The sequence below is a fragment of the Ammospiza caudacuta genome, chromosome 5, assembly GCF_027887145.1.
Source record: "Ammospiza caudacuta isolate bAmmCau1 chromosome 5, bAmmCau1.pri, whole genome shotgun sequence".
Classification (NCBI taxonomy): Eukaryota; Metazoa; Chordata; class Aves; order Passeriformes; family Passerellidae; genus Ammospiza; species Ammospiza caudacuta.
In genome coordinates this window covers 12,961,759-12,988,158 of record NC_080597.1, presented here as the reverse complement: position 1 = coordinate 12,988,158, position 26,400 = coordinate 12,961,759, and the positions used below count along the sequence as shown (strand labels likewise).

The following is a 26,400-nucleotide window of genomic DNA, read 5'->3' as shown; positions in this document are numbered from 1 at the left end:
TCCCGAAAAATCCCTTTGCCCAGGATTTTCTCCTGGGAAGCTGAGAAGCCTCAAAGAAAAATGAAAACAATAATTATCTGATTTGCTTCTCCTGTGTTTTGTTCCTTTGGAATGTATTTGGAGATTGTTCACCCACAGGTGATTGTTTCATTGGATTCTGCTGTGAGTTGTTTCCACTCATTGGCCAATCAATGCCAAGTTGTGTCAGGACTCTGGAGAGAGTAACAAGTTTTCATTATTTTTTTTTTTAGCCTTCTGTCTGTATCCTTTCTGTATTCTTTAGTATAGTTTAGTTTAGTATTCTTTAATATAATATAGCACCATAGAATAATAAATTAGCCTTACTGAGAACATGGAGTCAGATTCATCATTCCTTCCTGCCATGGGGCACCCTGCAAATAAACTAAATTATTAGCATATAACAATGCTAATAATTCTAGTGAAAAGGAGAGAGAGGGAAATAAAACCCAAGAAAGGCACAATTCAAGTGATCACCACCTGGTGCCTGGCCTGTCCCTGGGCATGGATGGCCACCCCTAGCCAGTTTGCCCCTAGTTCATGTACTGAGCAGGATGTTCTGAGCTGTGGAACATCCCTTTGGTTATTTTGGGTCAGCTCTCCTGGATTTGATCCCCTCCAGCTTTTCTGCACCTGCTTTCTGAAAAGTCCTCGAGTTTGGGTAAACACTACTTAGCAACAACTTAAACATCAATGTGTTAACAACCTTATTCTCATACTAAATCCAAATCACAGCTCCTGAGAAGAATATTAACTCTTTCCTGGCTGAAACCAGGATGGACATGCAGAACAATATTTGTTTATGAGTTTTTGAATCCCAGCAGATCTTGTGGATGAGCAGAGACCCTCCATGGTCAGCACTCTGCAGGCAGAGGCAGCTCTAGCAATGCAGCTGCAAGGCTTTAGGCACTGGGGATGTTTTACCAGCTCTCTACTTATTCCCCTACCTCTGCTCCTGTCACTGCACAGGGAGTCTTGCAAACCCAGAGTCCTTGCTCAGCTACCATGTAAGTTCTTCTTAGCTCATTTGTGTTTTCCTCTGACATTTTGTATGGCTGTTTCTGTGTCCTTATGGCTAAGAGCTTGGGTATGTGAGGAATGTTTTGTTGTCTTCCTGTGTTATAACTTTTGCTGAAACTTTTGGATTAATTGTTTCTTATGTCAGAAGAGTGGGCACAGGGGAAATGAGACTATTGCTGACTTCTGCTGAAGATGTTAGCTTACTTTGTCTCCTTGCTGTGGTCTAGTGACCTGAAGTCAATCTCCTTTCTCTTCTGCTTTGTTCACTACAATCTCAGTGTGAAGGATGTCATAAAGCCAGGATGGAAGTTGCTTTACACTACAGAACATAGCTAAAACTATGAAAAAACCCTTGTATGCTATTAGGAAAAACAACCAGGAAAAGAAGTCTTGTCTGGTTTTCTTTTCTGAACATAAATGTCATATCAACCCTTTTTTTGTTTGTTGGTTTGTTTTTTTCCACTGGTCTTAAAATCAGGTTTATTTCCGTTGTGTTGCTACAATTGCCTTTTCCACATAGACCAACAGCAAGCTGTTAAATTAAGCAGTGAAAATGGGATAGCTCACTCAAGTTTCCTCATATTTCCCTTGGAAAGCACCCAATATTTTGGAGCTTTTTGACCAGCAAACAGGATTTTCTCCTGGGAGCAAAGACACAGATAATGTTTTCTGTGCTTTGTTCTCCATGTTCCTTTCAGCTGTTCCAATTTCCTCTCCTATTCCCAAGGGCCACAGAGCAGCCAATGCAGGTAGCTGAGCACAGAGGGATCGGGGAATTTGGGGGTTCTGTGCAGCATCCATTCTGCAGCAGGCAGTGCCCATGAGGGGCCCCAACCCCACTGCAAATTCCTGATTAACACACAGCAGCATCTGACACCTGATGGCTTTGTGTGGGAGTTCCCAGTGAAACATCCTGATGTAATAACTTCTGCAATTGATGGCACCTCTTGGAGCCCTTCTGGTTGCTTTATTGATTGCAGGCTGGTGCTGAGAAAAACGCAGCTCGTGGGTGCTGGAGCTGTTTATTAGCCATTAATAACCACGTGGGTGGACAGCTGTGTTGTGCTGATCAATGCACTGAGCTCTGCTCCTGAGGCAGGGGTACAGAGGATTTGGCACCCAGGCTGTGCAGGGAGAGAGGAGAGTTCCCTTCTTGCCTACACACGTTCTTCTTGCCCTTGCTCGGCTGGCCTAAACTCTTACAGGAGTTGATCACTCCCAGGTGTTTGGAGAGGTGTTTGTGCCAGGCAGGAGAGACAGGCTGTGTGCTGATGCTGCACCACCTCCTCCCAGCTGAGGAATGGAACAGGACAAAAGCCCCTACACAGATTTTGTGTGCCTTTCACCGTTTCACTTTCAAATTTCTGAGGTTTAAAATAGCAGATTTTTCATTTGCTCTGCTCAAACCACACTCGCTGCACAATTACGTTGAATACAAATTTTAAATATTGAGAAATCTATTTGTACTGAGGAGACAGTAGTGGTTTATATTTCAGCTTCTGTGCTGATTTTGTGATATCTAGTATGTCAGCATCCTGGCCTTCAGGTTTTTCAGTTGCGCATCTGTGTATATGCTCATGAGGCAGACACACAAATGGTAGGGACATTGAAATAGTTTTCCAACTCATGGAAAACTAGGAAAATATTTTGTTTGTTTGTTCTAATCTTGGAACAAAAGCTTGTTTTTACAACTTTCCATGAAATGAGAAATCCTGAAAATGGCTTTCAATATTTTATGTTATACAGAGCATGAATTTCATTATTTATTACAGCATCATTTAGAAATGCATATAATAATCAAGCAAAACCATGACATACTCAAAGAATAAATGATGGAATTGTACTAGATTAAATTTTAATTTTGCTGAATTTTTCATTTCTAGTTTTGAATTGCTTTTCTGATGCTTATGTCACTACAAGTATAATACTACACCCACCCCCCCTCCCCTTGCCACTTTCACTCTAGAATAATTTACTGACAAATTTATGGGTGAGATGTATTCACAAATGGTCACTGGGCTTGTATTTGCTCTGAAGACTATTTTTGAATTTATTTTCAGATAAGCTACTGACCTGATGAAAAACAGCAGGAATTAAAGATAAAACTCATAATGCTCTTTCTATAAATTCAGCATTTCCTCTAGGTTCTTCCTTTAAGTGCTTTGCCTTGGGGCAGCAGTACCCACTGACGTTAACATATTTTGTTATCAACAGGTTGGGATCACTCCTAGCCATGGAGAAATTGGAGGTGGTTTCACTGGCCTGGAGATGAGGGGAACTTTATCTCATTAGAAGGTAATCAGCACTGTCTGGGCCCCTGAGGAATTACTGTTCCATGATCAGGTCCATAACCTGATAGACAGAAAGGCCCTTGGAGGAGGTTTCCTGGAATAACAGGCAAAAGGCAATAGAGCAGGAAATAGGGTGTGCAATGGAAATTACTTTAAACCAGAGAGTAAAAACCAGAGTCCCAAGGCTCCTCCTGGTAAGTTAACAGCCAAGGGTGTATTTTTTTAATTCAGTATATTTATTGCTTATCCATCACAGTCACAGCCTGTGTCCAGCATAACAGGAAGAGCAGTGGGAAATTGAATCCAGATCAGTTATTTTCCCCTTCTATAAAAAAGGCAAACTTAGAGAGGAAGGGGTGGATGGAAATGGAAAAAGTGCATGTAAACTACTGCCTGTCCCTTCCTTTGGGTGATTGTCACATTGGGCCTTTGCAATCAGGTTCTCAGTTCCCTTTGTAAGGCTCCTCTCACTTCAGGTTAGTATTCATGTGTGGTGATGTTATTGTGAAGTGGCTTTGGGGTGATGTTATTGTGAAGTGGCTTTCCTGGCACCTTCAATGGGGTGCATCCTGATAGGGAGTGATGGAGAGGAGAAAACGTGATGGGGATGTCAGATCCTGTTAACAGAGCAGTCCTGCTCTGCCCTTTCCAGCTCCACTGCACCAGGCTGGAGCTTTCTGCCTTATTGCTTTGTTCTCTTCTCATTAAATGCCTTTGAGAGGGATGAGAAGGGCAGGTCCATGCCAGCCATGACCATTGCACCCAGGGTAAGGAAAGAAGGCTGTTCTCCCATGCCCTCAGGAAACTTAGCACAAAGGTGGCTCTGCTGTGCTCAAGGACATGCAGAACTTGCTGCTGTAAGGACCAAATGCTCTCCCAGAATAAAAGACCATAAGACCATAAGAACCAATCAGTTTTATTTTCTCCCCATATAGTCTGCACCTTTGCATAATGTATTTCTCTTCTTTCCTCCCCATCTCATTTTTTCCCAGCATAACACCAGTTATTATAATTATTGTTACAGCTGCATCTACAAAACCTATGAAACCCTGGGGCTGTGCACACATGGACTGAGAAGCATCTTGTCTGATGTAGCTGTTCAAAAGAGGATTGTCTTAGCCTGTCACCCTGGCTCTCCCCATCATCAGTATAGGCAGAAAAAACTGTATCCAAAGAGGCCTTCAACCCATTTAAATAAGGTTCCTTAAATAAGGGAAAATTATGTTTCTACATTGCCCTTAGGAGGGTGTCCTAGTTTTGGCAGAAGAAGGGTGACGTGCCTCATCTTCAGTTCTTGCTGTGGCTTCACAGCTCTTTGCAAACACCATTGACTTTCACTTTCCAGCCCTTTCCACCCTGAACTGTGTCTGCCAAGGGATTGACACATATTTTAGCTTGTATCTTTTAGAGTACATATTCCTCTTTGCAGGGTGCCAGGCATTAGAGGAGCACCTCTGTAAGTGTTCATAAAAGCATAATCATGCTGATTGTGTGCTCTGGATTATGACCCAAGCATGCCCAGAACAAAAATCGTGGTCATTCTGTGACAGTGCTCACAGGGGTTCTTAGATGAGGCAAGAGACAAGAATGTTGACTCTGTGTTCAGAAGGCTTGAGTTATTATTTTATGGTATATATATTACATTATAACTATACTAAAAAGAAATAGAAGGAAAGATTTCATCAGAAGCTAGCTAAGCTAAGAGTAGAAAAGAAAAGAATGATGACAAAAGGCAGCTCTCTCAGACTCTGTCTGAGATAGCTCGATCCTTGATTGGCCATTAATTATAAACATCCAAGATGGGCCAGTCACAGATGGACCTGTTGCATTCCACAGCAGCAGATAACCACTGTTTACATTTTGTTGCTGAAACTTCTCATCTTCAGCAGGAAAAATCCTAAGAAAGGATTTGCACAAAAAGATGTCTGAGACATCATTCCTGTTCTCTATGCAATGCTATGGAAACCTGCTTATGTCTGTTCTAGCCTGGTGCATGCCTCTGGTTGGCCAATGCTCAAGGCTGTGCATAAGCCACAAAACTTATCCCTTTTTTTCCCTAGAGCATTTCAAACCCAGGAATTCCTTTGAAATCACAGAATAAGCTGAGTTGGAAGGGACCCTCAAGGATCATCGGGTCCAACTCCTGAGCTTGCACAGCACCATCCCCTAGAGCCACACCACGTACCCAAAAGTATTGTCCAAATGCTTCTTGAGCTCTGGAGGGCTGGTGCTGTGACCACTGCCCTGGGCAGCCTGTTCCAGTGCCCAATCACACTCTGGATGAAGAATATTTTCCTGATATCCAACCCAAACCTCCTCTGACACAACTTCATGCCATTCCCTTGGGTCTTGTCACTGCTCACCGCAGAGCAGAGATCAGTGTCTCCCCTTTTCTTCCCCTTATGAGGAAGTTGTAACTGCAGTGAGGTCTCCCCTCAGTCTCCTCTTGCTTTACCCACGCCTTCAAAAAAAAAAAAGATTACAAATCAGCATTTTACAGCAGGAAAAAACTTTCACTACAAAGTTCCCAACCAACTCCATTATTTTGAAGTTGTCTAGTTCATGTCTTCTCAGCATGAACAGAAGACTTCAACCCTCCCTTTTATAAAATGATGGTGACTTTTTTTCCATACAAGAAAATTACATTCCTTGTAATGGAAAATATACTGATTAAAACGCTTGGAAACTATTTGTTTCTCATTTTAGAAAGACAGCATAACAAAATCTGGGATTTGATCTCCATATTTGATAAGTCTTGTTTATAGTTTCTGTGGAACATCCTGAACATCCACTATTTTAATAACTAAGCCTGTAGACACCGAATTCTGCTCTCATCCTTATCTCTTGGCTACTGGCAGGAATGCTGAAGCCTAACCCTCCTGTTGAAAGATATTCAACCTTGGCAGAAGCTTAGCTCTTCCTACCCAAAATGACAACCCCAGAGTATCTTAATTTGTCCCAAATAGTGCAACTTTTACAGATTTTTTGCTCCCTTTTGCTCCTGGCACTGCTTGGTCTTCCCATCTGTAATGGGAGCTAAGGTAGGTCTGTGCTGGAGAGGTTTAACTGCTTTGACCTTGCTCCCTATTGTTTCATTAGGCTGCATTTTAGTAGGATGAATTTTGCAAAACCACAGATCCATTGTGTCTCTAGTTCCAGAAAATGATTTGGTGCAGCTGCCATTGGCAATGCTTCTGTTTATGAATATTGCTCCTGTTCCATATGGATTTAATAATCTCCGCTCAGCCCTGTTTATAAGTGTTTTTCAACTGCAGGCAAAATGATAGCAGTGGTTATGGGGGGAGTCAGGGAAAACCTTTGGTTCCTAAATGAAATTAATTAACTCCTCAAAACCAGAGTTTTTTGAGGCATTCCTTCTTATCTCTTTTCCCTCTTACATTGCTTTGCATTTTTAAGCCAAAGGCTTTGATTTCATAGTGATTTATTTAGCATCTTTAGCAAGCTGTTAATGAGAGAGAGAAGCCTGGAGAGGTAGGTGAGACTTGTCAGAGGCAGGAGAGGAAGAAAGGGACAGGGAGAGGGAGGAAGGACCAAAACAAGGAAGGAGAGGATGGCAAGACAGAACAAAGATTGAGAGCAGAAGGAAAGGGGTATTTTTGTCTCTCCAATTCTTGGATATCAGTCTTGCTGATTTTATTCTTCTCCCCCATTCTGTGTGTTGGCAGAAGTGAAGTTGGCAAGTTCCATGGAGAAGAAGGTGTCAATGTCCTAGTGCTGCCAAGTAGGTTCCCATGTCTAGATGGTGCATGCAATGCTTGGCAAAAGGCCAGAAACAGTGTAATGGATTTACTAAATAGCAGCATTTCTTTGTATTGATTTACTTAAGGTGCTCCCAGGACTCAGGGTGAAGTAGGTAGCTACACTTTACCTACATTTTTTCTGCTAAAAAATGGCCTCAAAGAGAAACACTTAATAAAGACACTCCTGGCCTGGTGGCCGTTATCTCAAAATGTCTCTCCAGAGGGGAAATGATGTACATTATTAAGTATTACATTAACTGCAAATATTACTGGCTGTACTTGAAGATTGAGGTGGTAATTTTTATTGTGCTGAGCATGCTTCTACTCTTTTAAAGCAAAAGGTAACTTTGCTCACAGCCTCGTGGTGAAACTGTGAGTGTGAGTGAATGGCTCAGGCAGGTAATCTGGCATATCCATGAATCTTTTCTACTGTGTACAATCAGTACTGGCAAAAAGAGTTTTCAAAATATGTGTGGGAAGACAAACAAAAGTTTAGCATCAGTGCTCTGAATTTACAGGTAGCCTTAGATATATGTTTCTGCAATGTGGATCTTAAATACGTGTATAAACAAGAAATGTGCATGCTGAATATAGTTGTACCTTGGGAAAACAGATTTCAGGTACCTGCTTGTGTCTCTGTTGTAATTCTTACAAATAAATGTCTTTTGACCATCAAGATCTACCCCTTAAAATTTTCCCACCTTGCAGCCTTTCAGTAGAGGCCCTGCTCTGCAGGGTTCAAGGGGGCTTAGATACAGGACAAGTACAAGTAAATAAATATAACAAATCAATTTATCTGATTTCTCTGAGACAAAGGCAGGTGGAAAACTGGCTTTTCTAATTTTCATTGTGGAAAGGTGCAGGTGAAGAGGGATGGTGAAATGGCTGAAGGTGAGCTTGGGCTGAAGAAACAGTAGAGCAAATGGCAGAGGCAGAAAGTCTTTGGCAGAGAGGCTGAGACAGGTTTAAAGTCCTGTAAAGCTGTAAACAGTGAAGATCCTCAAATTTTAGAAAGGGAAAATTAGGAAAAGGAGGCCAACATAGGGCACTTTATTAAAATGTCTTTTTTGGAGCAGATGGACAAAAGTATCCTGACACAGAGAGCTGATGCACCATGCCCAAGAGATCCCTTCAATCACTTGTCAAACTGATAGGCTGACTGTGCTCCAAAAACCAGATTTACCTGAGCAGCCAGAGTCCCCAGTCACCACTACCACTGCATCCCTTTTCTGCTTCTGAGCCCTGTCTGCTTCTGAAGTGGGGGTGAAACAGTGTCCTGGGACCCCGAGAAGCTGAATATGCACCTGATTTCTTTATTTCTTCTCCTAGATTATTTCTGAGCATGCCATGCAGACAGGTTTGCATTCATAAGGCAAAGGGAGCTCCACAAGTCCTTGGTTGTTAGTGGTGCCATCTCCCCTCAAAGTTAAATTTTATTTTTCTTGAATATAACAGGACAGCTACAAAAGAATCTTACTTATTCCTTTTCAATACTGGGATGACAGAAATATCTGGAGGAATGTTTTATTGGAGGTCCTTGTCAGAATGTTCAAGGGACATTGTGGTTAAAGTGACATCTTCTGAAGGAGGAACAAAGATGTGGACAAAACAAGAAAAGGTGAAGTTGTACTTGAGATCCTTCTTGAACTTCACATTTGCCAAGGAAGTCAGGGAAAATAAGCTTAGAATTTTTTTTTCCTGATTACTACAGACATTCTCAGCCTGTGGCTACTGTAGGAAAACCATTTTTCTCCATCTATCACCATTACATTTCACAGAGTAGCTCAGTCAGTAGAAAAATTAAATAAACAGAGATACCACATACAAACACATTTTTACTATTATAATTCTCTGTTTAATGCAATGCTTTAACTAGGAATACAACTCAGCAGAAGTACATACATATATATTGCATGTAATTTATTTGTCATTTCAAAATGTTTCAAACCCTCATAATCTTATTCCTTCATGGCTTGTTTTGATGAAATACCTTCTTTCTTCATCTTGTATAACAAATACTGCTGAATAACACAGACATTTTTCCTCCAAATGATCCACAACATTACATCCAAATTCCCAGTTAATATAACTTAATCAAACTTTGCTTCCACTGTATGAATGTTGTGTATAATATATGTATATCTATACAGCATATATAAATATATATCTATAATGTATATATAATCAAGTGGGTCAGCTTTACACAGCTAACCATAAACTTGTGCTTATCTTATTTATATGAGATCAAATGTACGGCATTAAGAATTTGACCAGTCCCCTACTTGTAGGATTCTCAATTCCTGGTTTTACCACATGATTTTGGAGATCACATACATGTAATGCATTCCTTCTTTCTTGCAGTAGTATTTTCTTTTGAAGAAAAGAATGCAGGTTTTAAATATATATATATATATATATTTATAAATGAATAACAAGTTTTTCATATTGTTAAGTTAAAAAAGATCTCAAGAAGAGATGAGGTTCTTCCTCATACATAGAGCTCAAAGCCTAATTTGACATTCATTGTAGATATATTTACATTATAAGCTTATCTGGATAGTATTACACATAATGTATTATTTTTTACACAGTCAAGATATGGTGTTGGTCATGTTAAAACACACTATGTAAAGGTATTTACAAATTGCTAGTCTCTAACTTACCAACCACCTCAGCTAAGTGGCACCAGAAATAAGGGATAGGACAGAAGGATGTCTGTTGATTGGCAGTCGTGGCACTCCCACCAGTGATTTTATTACTTTTGCTGCCACTGCTGCCAGGGTGTGCTTCAGGGAAGGGCTGTCTTTGGAGTAGAGTGGAGAGACAGAGTCTCCAGAGGGGCAGGAATCCCCCCCTGCTCCCTGAAGCCTCCATGAGCTGTGGGAAGCAGAAAGGCAATCCAGCTGTGACTTGCTTGTCCCTTCGCCAGTCAGAACACACCAACTTTGCTCCCCTTGTGCTCTCTCCAGTGCTGTCAGGTGAGTCAGCCCAGATATTGAACACTCAGTGTTTAATATCTTAAATTCTTAAATAAATTCTTCCTTCCAAGGGCACTGTAAGACAGGCTGTGATCGCACTGCCTCATGTACCACGCAGAGCTTCTTTTGCCAGAGTCGGAGCACTTTGGGACATCTCAGGGAATGGTTTCTGTGTGCTTCTTGGCAAGTATGATCCAGAAAAAAATTAAAAACAAAATAACAAAAAAAAAAAAAAAAAAAGAAAGAAAAAGAAAAGAAACTCACAGTGGAAAGACCAAGAAGAGTAGTTACTGAGTGGCACTCTTCAGGTAATGCAGAACTTTGGAAGGCATAAAGACACCAGAATTTATTTTCTTTTATTTGGTTATCACTGGAATGAAATGTGTTTAACAAATCTACCCAGTACTCTGAAACATGAGGCCTGGGAGGACTGATATGCTCATGTAACCCACTGGCTCCACAGTGCAGCAAAAGAGGCATTGCAAAAGAAGGGAATAAAAATATAGGAGAAATAATTGCATTGGTTGTGGTAGATGTTCAACTCAGCCTTGCTGTAATTACATTCTTAGGTTTGGGCTCTCAGTGAATACTCTGCCAGTAAGCTCATGAATGAAAGGGGATTCAGGGGAAGGCAGAGTGCCTTTCTGTGGCACAGAGCAGAAAATTATTCCGTGCATGTGGCAGGATGATATCCCACTATGAGCACATTCACTCTTGGACTTTGTCCACTGTTGTGCCTAACACAGAGATAGCACAACTGGGGAGCAAAGGAATTGATTTGGCTTTGTTTCACTGGAGGGTTTGTTTTACTTCCCATTTAAAACCTATGCAGAAAGGATTTATGGAAGTTGCCAGCCCACACAGTAGCTTGGGCTTCGGTGGAGGAGGATGTTGTGCTAGGGAAGGCAGTTTTTGGGTGGGGTTAGAGAGGTTAAATACCAGCATTCACAGTGCCTGAAAGGCAAGTGAAACTACAAGCCTGTAGCTGTAACACAGGTGACACTTGTTAAAGTAAGGAGGAAAGATTTGTGGTAGAACTGTGGCAGAAGAGGAAACACAGGCAGAGAAGAGAGGCCACAGAAAATTAAAGACCATCTCTGAGGTTCCTTCAAGGCAGGGTTCTCTACAAACTGTAAAAAAGAAAGATTCTTTATAAGTCTAGAGCACTTTGTAACATACATGAAAAAGGAATATTGTATAGAAATCATACCCTTGTAAGTGTCTGTAGTGAAAGAAAAGCTAACTTCTTTTAAGCCTCTCAATTTTTACCACTTGCACTGTCCCTCATCTGGGACTATTAAACTCCAAACTCACTGTTAGCAAACACTCCCCATGCACAGGGCCAGAGCTTGTTTTCCTGCCCTTTTTTTTAGTGTAAAACTTTAAATTCTTGCTCCCAAAAACTCCACAATTTGACAAAAAATAAAGACTTTTCCAAAGTATTTTTAGGGGAGAGAAAAAAATATCAGCATGGCTCTGCTCCACTCCTGTCCCCAAGCTGCATTCGTGTCAAGTTTCCAGCACATTGCTGTCAGGATGCTTTATTTGTCCAGTCCTGCTAGGCCACTGCCATGATTAATTTTGGGGCATAGAGTGGCAAGGAGAGATGCTGTCAGCAGAGGTGAAAAATTCAAAGTGTGCCACCCCAGCACCAAAGGAGAAAGTGGGAGCTGTGTGCTGAGGCAACACTCACTCATCCTTGGGAATATCCCATTCACAGGAATGAAGAACAGAGATCAAAATCAGTCAAAACTGGAGAAGGGGAAAGTGAGTTTGCTAGCAATTCCCATAGACAGATGGACACATTGAAATCCATAAGGAGATAAAGTTAAAAAAAAATAGCCCGCCTGCTCCTGTCCCTGGATGAGAGGCCAGGAGCTGCTGGGCCACTTCAAGGGTTTCTTCAGTGGTGTGTAGGCTGCTTTCACCACAGCCACACTCCTTGAAGGCACCTCTTCTTGTCAATATGTTTTTCTCCACCAGGAGAGTATAAAGCAGAGGGCTGATAGATTTAGCACTTTATTTTGTCCCCTTCATGCTTTGTGAATGCCAAACAACTGATCTCTCCGGGGTCCGCTTGAACACTCCCATTCCTGTGAGCTTTTGTACAGAAAAACAACAATGAAAGAAAGCAAGAAAAAGCAATCTGACCTATATAGATGTGTTTGTTGTCTTTGGACTGCCTTTCATCAGGCAACATTCAAATACTTTGCAATCTTTCAATAGATCCTATGATTCCTAATAAATCAAATGAAAATCTCAAAGAGAAAGAAGGCTGACAAGTTTTTCTTAGATTTTGTTCTCACTGGAAAACAGATTTTAAACATTGCTTCAGCTTTCTGGCTTCCTTATTCTTTTCCTTTTCCTTTTCCTTTTCCTTTTCCTTTTCCTTTTCCTTTTCCTTTTCCTTTTCCTTTTCCTTTTCCTTTTCCTTTTCCTTTTCCTTTTCCTTTTCCTTTTCCTTTCTTCTTTTCTTCCTTTGTCTTAGACCACAGACTTCCTTAATACTCAGAAAAGTTGCCCACTGGATTGATGCATCTCCAAGTTGTTGCTCTCTTCCTGGAGCATGAAGGTAGGGCTGTCCCATGACAACACAAATCACTCCCTGTGGGCTGCCTCTTTCCGGAAATAATGAAAGAGGAAGGAAAGGAGGGGGCGAGAAGTTCTAGCTGCAGTTTTTTGTTGTCAGTTATCATTTTTGGGATGTTTTTGCTTTTTCTTGTTGTTCTCATGCGTCACCTGCACAGTGTGCTGGGTTTCTATGTGAGACAGAAGTGGCCAGCACAGCACATGGTGTGGATGTGCTGCTGGGATCCTCTGGCCAGGCTGAAGGTGAAGATGAGGCAGCTCCATCAGCAGGGCCACCCTGGGGACCACAGGGTGCAGGTGACAGCCAGGGAAGCTGGGGTTACCCAGGGAGAGCTGCTCTTCAAGACTGACATCTACATCCTGCAGATCTGTCACTCGGGAGGGAAGTGAAACCTGGTGAACGTGGTTTGGGACACAAAGGAAAGACATGAAAGCTCAAAGGATATTCAAGAAGAAATTATTTTGCGTTTCTGGACCATTAGCACATTTTTGTCTTACTGAGCCACAACCACCTCAAGACCCAAGAGGTTCACAAAATCTGAGGGCACGTTCTGCCTCTACTCTGCCTTCAGGAGGGGTGACACAGTGAAATAAGTGTTGGCTCTGCACCTCCCAGCAGCTGGCAATGCACACTAGGCAGACAAGGCTCCATGCAATACCTTGAATATTGGTTGTTTATTTTTCATGTATATAAACCGTGTAGGGGTGTGTGTTTGCATGTTTGTATCCATACATAGTTGCACTATGTCATCTATTTTTACACTGTTTAATTGTCTGCAAATGTAAATGTACCATAAACTGTTACAGGGTGGAAACACAGAGGATTGTGTGTCCTACAAGCCTTTTAAATATACTATAACACAAATCAAAGCATCTTCTGAGATCAAAAGTGAGGGTGGTTCTAGGGAAAAGTGCTGGAAAACTTCTAAGTTATGTTTTTCCTTTGTTTGTATTTTTTTCATGAATGCTGGCCCCAAAATAATTTTCTTTCTGTGGTATTTTGAGTGTCATCACATGATGAAGGATTATAATTTCAATCTATCTGCCACACTTCTTAGCCTGTAGGAGTGTCCTTATCTGTTAGACTAATTCATTATGGACAAGTGATAGCTTCAAATGTGAGAATAAGGGATTTGCAGGTCTGCCAGAAAACCAGAGTTAAAAGATTAAGTGTGGCTATACAAACCATTATTTCCCAGTTTCAGTATCTGAACTATTGATGCCCACAGCACTTGCTGAAAGAAAGAAGCAAGTGTGTTTCTTTTATGAAACTTTTCCCAAGAAGTCAGATTTAGAAACTGAACATACTTGATTTTATTCTATCTTGGGATTTTATTTGGATTTTTCTAACACTCTAAAAGATTGAACAAGCTAGGAATGTGTAAGTCCTTCCTTTGACCTGATCAAGATAAAAAGTGAGTGAAGTTTTAAAAGGCAAGAAGTTTTAAAAGGCAAGCAGTGCTCATTTTGGCAAGCTTTGTCATGCAGTTATTCTTCCTTACAAGCAGGAGGATTAAAACAGTGATAGTAGATATGACTCAAGGCAAGTGAGGGTTGCAAAATTAGATCCCTGGCTGTATAGAGACAGTTATATTAGGATGAAATCACTAGGGGTATAAATTCAATGACTTCATATTAAGACATGTTAATCCGGAATTTAACATGGCCTTAATTTACTGCAGTTTAATCCTCCTCATTTTCACTTTCTGCTGGGAACTTGTGCTGCAAAACATGAAAATTGTCATGATACCAGAGTGCTTTGACACTGTCTTCCATTAAGCTTGTCAAATGTAAAACTTAATTCTGCAAGATTAATTTCTCTGTAATCTCAGAGGCTGCTATTTTGAGGTGCATTTTGGAATATTGCAGTTGTAGCATGAAATAACCAAATGAATTTGTGTCCTGTTTGGTGGGTGGTGTTCACTCAGAAAAGAGATCCTCAGGACACTGTCTATGCTCTTTTTGGATAAGAAAACATATAAATGTACCTTTGTTAGGGGCTGGAAGTTAGAGGTACTAAGAAGGAGGTAAATAAAATGTGCATGACTCCCAGACAATCACTGTTTTCAATAATCTGATACCCTCTGACCTGTCCACAAAATGTTTTGTTTTGCTACAGTAAATATCAAATATTGGAATAGTAAATTCTTTGTCAGGCAGAAATTATCCACATTTCACCTAGTGTAGCGTAGCAAAATATATTCTAACTTAATCCTTGCCAGACTCCATCAAGACTATTTTAATATATAATCACAGTTTTCCTGTCTGCTTTTTTATTAGTGTTACCCCTTGACTTACAGTCAAAATATGCCTCTCACGTAGTACAAGGCAATGTGACCAATATCTTTTCCAGAAAGCAAACATATTATGCAGGATTCACCCAGAAAGGAACCCAGTTTTACACTAAGGGCTTAGCAGAGCTTGATCCAGGTGGGTATGTCAGTCTATCTTATTTTTTACGTCAAAAAATTATTCATATAGTTATCTTTTAACAGGTCAAGAGCATGGTCATCTAATATTAACTATTCATTCTGTGAAGCCTCAACATACCTCTTAATCTGTACATCCAACTTTAAATGGATGTAGCTTTTCATTTTCTAGTGATAATCTTGTTTCTATTTTTCAGCTGAGACCCTTTGTTTGGCCACCATGGTGGCCGACTGGGTGAGACCTTTAAATTTACAGCTTCTTTTGATGTTCAGTCTTGCCCTGGACAAGTGAGGTGCAGAAAGGAAGAAAAGGCTGATGAAGGTAAAAGACAAATCCACAGGTTGATGTCATGTGACGAATAAAGTGAACAAAATAGTCTCAAAAGCTTTGGTTTACATGGATGCTGAAGAAGTCTTGGCATGTAGCAATCTGGACGAGACCAAGTCTTTTCACTTTGATCTTGACATGATGAAGTAGTCACAGAACAAAAGCCCCTGAGATGGGGCAAGCAGCAGACTTGTAACAATATACAATGATTACATGTTGTGCATAAGAACACTTTCAGAACTGATGTGGTTTTGGAAATGGTGGTGTCATAAACAACAGAAAAAACTTCCATCATGATTTACCTAACATTAAGCTTCTTACATGACAGTGGCAAAACAGCTTTAGACAACTTTGAGCTTTAGAAAATTTCTGCCATGATTGATTTTGATTATTCAATGATCTTCCAAACTCCTATGCCTCTTCCACACAGTTATTATTAAAATTTGTTTGGTTTTTTTTTTTTTTTTACCTGGATGAAGACATAATAAACACACAGGAAAAAACACAAGAAAAAGAGAATGAAAGAACAAGTATTTTACACAGAATGACCCAAAAATCATAGACTTTAAAGCCCTTCTGCAGAACACTCTCAGAAAGTAAGGAACTGTGCCTCCAGTTCACACACTTGAATAATTTCTCAAACATCCCCGTGTCCCAAAGATTTATTTTCATTTATTAAAAAATTTTTTTAAAGTGTAGTCCTCAGGGGTACAGCTGCTGCCCCTTATCAGTATTTCCACTAACATCCTGGATTGCGCATCCTGTAGAAGACCATAAAGTGCTGTAGCATCAAAGGGTTTTTTTTTTTAAATTTAATTTGGAACTTCTCCGCCCTTTTCATAACCATGTTCATTATCACTTTTACCTTGTAGCTCCTATATTCTTGTAATGACACATGAGAAGGTCCTTAAAGGTCTTCTTGAAGGTGGCGTTGCAGAGCGCGTAGCAGGCGGGGTTGACGGTGCTGTTGATGTAACAGAGCCAGTAACCCAGAGTCCACACGGTGCCGGGGATGCAGGATGTGCAGAAGCTGTTGATGAGCACCATCACATTGTATGGGGTCCAGGTGATGATGAAGGCCAGGAGGATGGCCAGAATCGTCCTTGTCACCTTTTTCTCTCTAGAAGGGGGTGGTTTCTTTTTGGCTGGCTGCTTTGTCATCTTGACGATCTTCCGGGCCACGCTGTTCTGCTTCTCCTCCCCGTTCGTGCCAACGATCTCTACGGTAGTGTTGGTAGGGGCACAGCAGTCCCCCTTTTGGGATTTGGTGACTATCCTGATGCATGTCAGCTTGGAGTTCTCTGCTTTGACATGGTCTTGGGAGGCAGAAGCCTGCCTGGCATCTTTGGTAGCTTCATCCTCTTTCAAGTTGGAAGCGACTGCACTGATGGAGGTGGAGTCGTTGGAGCTCTCCTTCTCCCCTTGAACACAGTTATTGGTCACAGTCTCTTCACTGGTTTTTCCATTCTGAATTTTGCTGTGCTCCAACCCATCCCCGCTGGTCGGGATATTATTATTGTTTGGTTTCACTATTTTACCTTGGACAAGGCTGGGGGAAACTGTTTCTTGGTTTTGGGCAGCTTCCTTTTTTCCTTTCTTTATCCGACTCTTACTGGCTCGGGAGATTTGCCAGTAAAGGACAGTCATGATGATAACGGGCAAGTAGAAGGCTGCAATGGCAGTGCCAAAAGTGACAGCAGGGTTGGAAAAAAACTGGATGTAGCAGTCCCCATCTGGGACAGTCCTTCCTCCCACAATGAACTGCCAGAAGAGAATTGCAGGAGCCCAGAGGATGAAGGACAGTACCCAGGCGGCTGCGATCATCATGCCGGCCATCTTCGTGGTCCGCTTCACGGGATACGTCAGGGGCTTGGTGACACAAAAGTACCTGTCAAAGCTGATAATGAGCAGGTTCATTACTGAGGCGTTGCTGACCACGTAGTCCAGAGCCAGCCAGAGGTCACACACCACGGGCCCCAAGGGCCAGTAGCCTATCACAGTGTACAGGGTGTACAGGTTCATGGAAAAGATGCCGATGATCAAGTCAGCGCAGGCCAGGCTGAACAGGAAATAATTGTTGACAGTCTGGAGGTGCCTGTTGACTTTGATGGACACCATGACCAGGATGTTCCCAATTATGGTGACTAGGCTGAGGGACCCTGCCACCAGGACGATGAACACCACCTCGACAGTTTTATAGCGGCTCTCCAAGGCCATCACATTTTCAGAGGAAGAGTTTATGTAAGTTGAGTTATTCATTTCGCTTCTGGTAACAAGATACCCACTTACAACTTAAGCCTGCAGAGGAAAGAAAAGAAAACAGATATAATCAGGAAGTTAGTCCCTTTGCCTTTAAGGAATGGATCCCAAAAAAACCAAGACTTGGCAAAAGTTTAAAGCTGGAAGATATATTCAGGAAAAGCCAGTCAACTTTGGCTAAACGAAACACAGTGTGCAGTTTAGGAATAATAGAACAATAGGCTAGCTCTAAATATGTGAGAAAGGCACACTTTTGGACTGAAAACTACATTAAGTTCTCAGATGTCTTTTTCTCTTTGTTATTTTTTAAAACTAATATTGACCTGAATATTTTGGAACTGAGCCTGCATATTATTTTCTTTCTTGCTAACAAAATAGTTCACTTTACTCATTTCAAATCCTATTCCAAATAAAAAGTCTGGACTGGAGGGTGTAACATTCTTATAACCCAAAGTGAACCTGTGATCTACTGAGGGGCAGATCATGGGAAGGAGATCTCTGTTTCTGTCTTTCTTTCATTTTTCACCTGGGCATGCTTCTGTGAGGTTTTATGGAATGGTTTTTTATCATATCTCCCCCCAGTTTTCTTACCCTGCAGTTTCTTTTTCAGGCAGCACTTACAAAGATTTTGTCACTTCATCAAACTAATTAGTTTGTCAATAAACAGTCTGTTGAACTTAACAAACTTCATAAACTCACCTTAGTTGATAATTTACCTATCTAGTTAGATTCATACATATTTGATTTCTATTTTTTTTTTCAATTTCAGTAAGATTAAAGTTTTTTTTTTTACTTACTTTTGAGTATTTGTACCTGGATAAGGGATTGTTGTTTGTTTGGGTTTTTTTTTATACATGGTATTATCTTTTGATGCTTGCTTGATTGCACTTTTCCCATTTTTTTTCAAATAACGACATTTTTAATCTGCATCACATACAGCTAAAGCAAAAAGTCTGAAATAGACAGCAGGGTAATGCTAAATAAAGAAACAGATAAAAATCAGTTCTGTTTACACATAGCAATTCTTTTTGTACCCCTTATACCCTAATGACAGTGCTCAATAAATAGTAATTAAATTGCTAGTGATACTTATTTGATAGAAGATTAAGAAAACAGTGCATGCTTTTGCCTCCAGGATATATTCTATCCTTTTGTGCATCCCCTGGAAGTCAATAGAATGCACTAGAATTGTACAGCATCTGAGTGCTCATTATTTATGAGCTGTGCTCAAAGGATTATTGAAGCATGAAGGCCAGATGTGACAGGGAAGTTTGAGTTTTTTCCTAATTACAATATTCTCCTGTTTTTCGCCCCACACATAAGGCATCACTTCTTTAAGGAGTCTCTGAACATGGTGGTGCAATCAAAGGAAAACAAAAAAATAATCTATGTATGGCTCCTCTATACACCAGGGATTATAAAATTCTGCTCTGGTCCCTCTGACTAACCTGCTGATGCACAGACATATGCAGTCCACGTCACTTCAAAGGAACAATGCATTTTACTGTCATTTCAGAACTGTGCTTTTTCTATTTTTTCACTTTTTTTTTCCAGATGCAAAAGAAAGAAGATGATGCAAAATGTCAGCACAGTGGCAAAACCCCTTCTGAACTCTGGGAAAAATAAGCAAGCCTGTCTCCGTGGAAAAGTCAAAATGCTAAACCAGGGTAAAAGGTTTTTTGTCTGAGGAAACATTGTAATCTTGAAATTTATACTTAGAGAAATACAACTGGCAGAGGGTGGGGTCATGCATTTGCCTTTGCTGTCAAAAACAGCTAAAATATTTTTTGCCATTTCTATGTTGAAGTGAATACATGAATAAATAGAGGAACATAAGGCTCGACAGACATTTATTTCTTGCTATCTATTTACAGGTACAACACTAAAATCCTTGAGATCAGGTTCAAGATAACAAAATGAGGAAGAGGAATGCTTTAGTTAAGTGTGTGCTTTGTACAGTAAGAATAGGCTGAGTGGAATGTAGCAGAATTTCTGTTCTGTGCAAAAACATTGATGGGACACCTCTAATATATAGGAGTGACATTTCAGCAATTCCCAGTCTGTTTTTCTCCCAAAGCTTCACAGCTGAGCAGCTGGTTACCCAGTTAGATGTGTAAGGCATCAATTTTTTGGACAAGCTAAGAATTTCTCCCAAGCAGAATTGTTTATGAACATTCTTAGCAGAATGCATTTTTTAATGAAGAGGAAAAATCATGCATAGAGATGTATTGATTTAAAAAAAATCAGCTGAAGAAGGTTCATGATCTGGTGCTCTGCAGCTACCTCTGGTGACAGAAAGTGAGTGGGGGAGCAAAATGGAAATGAGTGAGAGTGGATTAGAGATGAAAAAATTATGCTTTGTGATAAGGAAACAAGTGTTTCTCTGCAATATATTTTTGAAAAACTGCTCAGAAGTTCTATTTTCTTTCCATTGAATAACAAAATTAATTTAAAAAACTTGAAACTTGTGAAACCAAATTACCATTTCCCAGCTGACTTTATTCCTGAGTCTTTTCAGGTGAAATTTTTACCCACTTTCACTGGAAATACTGGCAATTCAGTAATAATTCTCCTGATTTTATGGGGAAATATGGGATGCAAGGAGATGGATGAAAGCTAAAAGCTAATCTTACTTGCTAGGAATAGCATTTCATTGTGTTAATATGAATGGAAGCAGAGCAAAGGAGTGTCTTTCCCTCTTTTTGCACAAAACTTTCCAGCCCTTAAGAAGGCTGGTAACTCTGGCTACAAATTACAAGGGCAGTCACAACTTTCTGAGGTACAAGGAAACATCTGCTGTAAAAACATCCAGTAAAATCTTCCCTTTGCCTGCATCAGTGTGATTGTAAAGTGAAGCATATTCTGCTGTGCATGTTGATGAAAGGATGTAGGGCTGGAGAGACAAATCTGATTTCCACTGACATACATGGTCACTCCTCAGAGTACTAAAATAACCCACACAGAGGCAGGGGTGTGCAAGCTCCCTAACCCAGGAGCCCCTGCAATGTTCTGGGCTCCCTCCTGCTGGCTCCAACATAGGTTAGTGTTGGAACCCAGTGTTGGAATTCCTCTGATTGTCCTGGAGGGCTCAAGCCCCTTGCTCAGGGCTCAGAGACCTTGGCACAGAGCCTCAAGACTCCTGTGCCTTTGATTTTGACCCATGGAGCAAATTACCACCTTTATATGAAGAATTACAAGTCAAGAAAGTTGAAGAAGAATAGTAGTTAGTCTGTCACAGGGTGAAAAATACATTTTGGGATTTTTAAAATGAGGGTTCAGGAGGCAAGATGGAGGGATTTGGGCATGTCCAGTCTTTCTCCTTCTTCTTCTTAGCCTCCATCTTTGGGGTGATGGTGGCCCTTTTGGATTGGTTTAAGGTAGAAACTCCCTGTCTAACATAGGTGATAGGTTATTGGGAAGTTATGGTAAATAATGTACATGTAGTTTTTAGTATAAAAAGATAACACTGCTTCAAGGGCGGGCAGTGTGCCATGTGCTGACCTGCCTGACAGACCTCAGCAGGCTGGAGAAAGACTGTATTAGATAAAAAATAATAAACAACCTTGAAAATGAGAACAGAAAAATCCTGACTCCTTCCTTGACTGCCAGGCTGGGAAAAGAGGCTTGTACATATCTCAGAGTCACTGTGAGCAGCAGAGATTCTGAGAGGTTGGCACCAGGTGCACAGAGAGGGCTCTGTTTCTCATCGCGGCTGCAGCACTGCCTGTGCACTGCTGCTGATTCTGTCCTGCCAGAGCCCATCTCCTGCTGCAGAGGCTGTTGTTATGGGAGCAGATGTTATTCATCAGGCAGACCTACCGGGCAGAGGCATTTTAAGGTAATATGACCTCCTGTGTGAGAAATACCAGATCTTATTCTTGAACAAACAGAGCTCTCCTCTGCAGGCCCATGGGTGTTTGTGTGAGTTGCACAATATGGCACTGGCTCCCATGGGCTACCATAATTTATCCTTCCATACTAAGTGCATTCTTGCTGAACAGAGAATACCCAGAAAAGGCAAGGAATGTCTCTTGTGACCTTAAAAGCAACCAAGATAATTTTCTGAAATATATTTCAAAATATATATGACTTTTTGGAGTGGAAACACCATAATCACTGCACAGAAAATGTACAAAGCCAAGAAGTCCATGTATAAAATGATTCATTGTTTGATATTTGAGATGTACTTAGGAAACATTCCCAGTGCAGTAGTTCCTCCCTCTAAAGAACTCACAGTACTGAAAATCATTCCCTTCTATTGACTGGACAACAGTTTAGGGCAGAGCTGGGGCATACTTAAGCATTGCATCCTGCTGAGTTGTGCTTCCCACTTACCCTGACAGGAACACATCCATTTGGTGCAGGCAAATTTTGTAGCAAACATTGTAATTTTAAATTTAAAATATATCTCCAACATCTGCCACAAAACAGACTACAGAAATGTTTGGTGTATTGAAAAAAAATGGCTGATACATCACGCCTGTCAGAGTTTGTTAGACAAACTCTTCTTCTGTATTGTGCGTTTTGACAAGTTAAATTTAACGAATTTGAATGTAAAGGATTTCATGTCTTTGAATTTTCTGAAACCATATAAAGGTCAAGACATGAAAGAGGCAACAAATGATCAGCACCTGAGAGTTATAGTTGTGATTTAAACAGGATTACCCAAGAATGTATGTGCATTGCCATTCTGAGGGCACATCTAAGCATCTAAGTCTCAAGCAGAAAAAATACACTTTTTTAACTTTCTTTTTTTGATCTAGTTCCTCTTCAGCCCCAACCTGTGCAAAATAGACTTGATATTGCTGTAGTAATAATGGAATGTTTTTTTCCTGGAATGATTTTTATCCTGAACTGAATTGATTTTGATTCTAAATTTCTTCTTGGTACGATTTTAAACTCACAGTGTGAAAAGAAAAAGAGAGAAACAAAATCCCTTAATCTGTAATAAATATCCTAGGTCTGTTAGTCAGAATTTATTGCAGACCTTAAGAGAGTATATGTATATATATATATATATATATATATATATATATATATATATAGTCTGGACTTTTGGTAAAAATGCATTTCAGAAAATACCCAAACACCTGAAGACTAAAATCTTCACCTAATGGATTATATTCTGTAATCCTTTTGAAACTAGAAATATCTTTGCTAAGTGTTTCTGTCTTGGTGTGGTGTGTTATTTTTTTTTCATTTTCATGCACTTTTGTTTATCTCAATCAACACATGTCCTACAAAAAAGTTATTGCGTGGGCCTGCTTGGTTTTTCTTTTCCCCATCTACTTAAGAAGGATACCTAAGGGGAAAATTAAAAATTTCTGCACAGATCTTGCAACAACAAGTAGATCAGAGCCAGAAAATATTTAAAAAAGCAAACCAACAGTGTGCCACAAACAACAACTGAAACAAGGCAAAAATGAAAATATTCCCCCAAAAGCAGCAGGGGACTGTACATGAGTAGGTGCCAATGCTGGCACCAAAATGCTGCCTCAGGGCACGTTTGGGTCTGAGGGTTTTTAAAGCTGTAAACTCCAACTTGCTCACTGCTGCTCTGGCAGGCTGAAACTGTAGAGAAGGGAATACAGAAAAACTATATAGAAGTAAATATACTGTCATGAGCCCAACTTGTTGATATTAAATATGACACAAGTAGAAGTTTAGACAGCGTAGTAAAATAATAAAACCAACCAAACAAACAATAATCTCTCTATTTTCAGGAAAAAAAATTAAAAAGGTAGTTTTTCCTCAAAGATCTGATTACAAAGTATTTCTAATATATTGGTACTGTTATTACTATTGCCCCTGTTCTGATAGTCACCCACTGGTACTAAGACACATGAAATATTACCTTTATGATAGTATAGCTTTGGCTGCAGATATGTTTTTGTTTTTTGGGACCTGTGTAATCAAGAGAGAATTTGCATTCTGTCTTTGGGCAGCTGATACAATTACAAGCTAAACTTTGCCTCCCACTGCACTGGGCAAATCTGAAAAATATGCTTCATATACATGGCTCAGTCTAACTGGTTTTGATCCACAAAAAGGGATTTTTACCTCCTGGACTAGAGAAGATATGTTCTCTAACAATAATGTGATAATGTGAGCACATGCCTCCTTATTTTTGCTAGGATTATAATATAAAACCTTGGTCCAAAACTAGTGAGAAAATAACCAATTCTCTTGGTGAAGTTATGAAAGGTTTTCCTCTCTGTTCTTGTGGAACCATGAGGTTTATCCAAAGGATAGAAGTGACTGAGTACAATGGTCCATGTGATTCCTTCTGAGGAATGTCATTCCTTGAGTCCCACCTGCAATCCTGTGCACCTCAGCTTGTCAGAGGTGCTTGCACAGTAGAGGGAGTTTTCAGAATGTCAATTGGACATTTCAGTATTACATTTCAGGCAAAGTAAATAGTTAGGGATGCTCTTGCTGTTGAAAGCTGGAAGAGAAGAGCATTTTGTATGTTTTGTTATGTTTTGTGGGTTTTTTTTTTCAGGTAAGATGTGAAATATTTGCTAAGATCAAAATACATTTATAATCCAGAGAAATCAGAGAGAAACAAAAATTATTCTTTGCAGTATGAAAGGCAAAATGGAAGCATCCCACAGCTTTCTCAAGAGGGCTGTTAAATGGATAGGATCTCCATCTAGAGGCACAGATAAGCAGCTGCCACATAAAACAGTCATTTCCAGAAGTAGAATGCCTTAAAAATATTTTAAAAACTTTTAAAACTCTCAGGCAGAAGAGACCCACATTTTATTGCCGTTTAAATTTTATTATAATTAATGAGAAAGGATATAATTTGATAAAAACCTGAAGCCATTACAGTTAAATATTCCTGGAGCAAGCAGTCTGGATGGAGAAGTATATGACCTGGGATAAGCTCTGTCAGTCAGAGCATGGTTCTGATAACACCACAGTTGTGGTTGTGATCCCTGGATGGACCATTCACTTAAGAGCTGCACTTGGTGATCCTTGTGGGTCCTTCCAAATCAGAATATTCTGTGATCCAGTTAGACTGAGGCAACCCATGCACAGAAACGTACTGAGGCCTGAATTTATCCACTGCAACCACCATTATCACCATTATTTAGTCACAATTTGGGGATGACCCAACTCAGAAAGTTGTTTCACAGAACACCATAAATGGGTTGGAAGAGTGGATGATGTCATCAAAAAATAAAAACTGGGGACTAGCTCATGCCACACACATTTCATCCGTGCACCTATACTGATTTCTGCAGGCAGAGGTTATGGGAGAGATAGAAAAGGGACATAAAAGTGAGGGATTTCAGGAAGTGGCTTCTTCTTTCTGCCTCGTGCTGCACCACTGCTGCTGGAAGTTCACTGAAGCTCCTCCCACCCATCAACCAAACCAGTTTTATCTGACTATAGCTATCTTCTTCAAGCGTTTTACTTAAAATAGTCATGCTAGAACTCAGACTAAACTTGTACTTATCCCCAGCCATGAGAAAGGTTATGTCAGCAGAAGAGTTATTGAAGTTTCTGTTCAGATTGAATTGAAGATCATTGGGTTCAAGGATATCTCTTCTGAAGGAAAAGAGAGAGTCAAATAGTCCCTCTGCAGCCCAGCACAAATTGGAGGCACAGAACTTCATTATCCTCAGATCACCTGTCACACCTGTGCTGTGAAACACAAAAACCTTATGAGAGCTCTTCAAAGTCCCTGACTGACAAGTGGTGAAGCTGGTGAAAGAGGAGAAGGATCAGAAAGCTGATTGAAACCAACTTAACATACAAGCAGACATAAAATTCCCAACCCAAACCAAAAACCAATGAACCAACCCCCTAGACAAAAAAACCCCCAAAAAACAACAACAACAACAAAAAGCAAAACAAAACAACAACAAAAAAAACCACCCAAACCAACCAACCAACCCACAAACAAAAACAAAAACAAAAACAAAAACAAAACCAACAACAACAAACAAAACACCCCTAAAACAAACAAAAAAATAAAAAAACAAACCTCAGGCTTTCTACTCTTTCCTAGTTTCTTTTTTTTCTTTTTTCTTTTTGCAAGAGCCTGTAGGAATATTGGTCATGAAAAACACCCCGGGAAACTGCAGTACAGTACAGGGAGGGTCTCTCAAGGAACCATGGATTAACCCTCTCAACCTGCCAGTGAGTCCAAAAATAAGGTTCCGTGATATTTCCGTGAATATCTGCAAATCCCTCCAAGACATAAGGAGTCCTTTTGGGATCATGAATAAACCCATGGAGACTCTCACTGTGTTCATCAGACAGAGTCAGAGTAGGGGGCTTCTGACAGGAATATTAACATATGAGAGCCCAAAGAGACTCTTACTGAAGCTGAAGAAAATCTTTCCTTTTCCCAAGGTTGTAAATGGTGTAAGTACCTGGCTTTGGCATGGGATTTTCTTATTCACTCACAAAGATCTATCAGATAATCCTCAAATCTGCTTTGGAAACGACCTTATTTTTTTAATTCAACAAATGCTTTTAATACTCCTTTGAATACCATCATGGTCAGTCTTATATGAAATTCTCAAGAGTCTGAAAATCTAGTCTGTTCTTCTGTGTCCATAAATTCTGGGGATTTTTACACATATTCCATTTTACTTAACAGCTTACCTAAGATGCAGATTAGGAGCACAGGAGAGAATGGTGACTCAGATATAATAGGGAACGGCTCAAATTCTTTGCAAGGATTTAAGCATATATTGAACAGAAGTTCAA

At 40.2% G+C, this 26,400-nt stretch overlaps 1 protein-coding gene across 1 annotated transcript; it reads right to left on the bottom strand.

Annotated features, from left to right (window-relative positions):
* Positions 1-16,263: 16,263 nt before the first annotated feature.
* CHRM2 (cholinergic receptor muscarinic 2) lies at positions 16,264-17,673 on the bottom strand. Its single transcript, XM_058805475.1, has one exon. It carries the CDS (start codon positions 17,671-17,673, stop codon positions 16,276-16,278), a length of 1,398 nt encoding a protein of 465 aa, XP_058661458.1. The 3' UTR covers positions 16,264-16,275.
* Between the last annotated feature and the right edge of the window lie 8,727 nt (positions 17,674-26,400).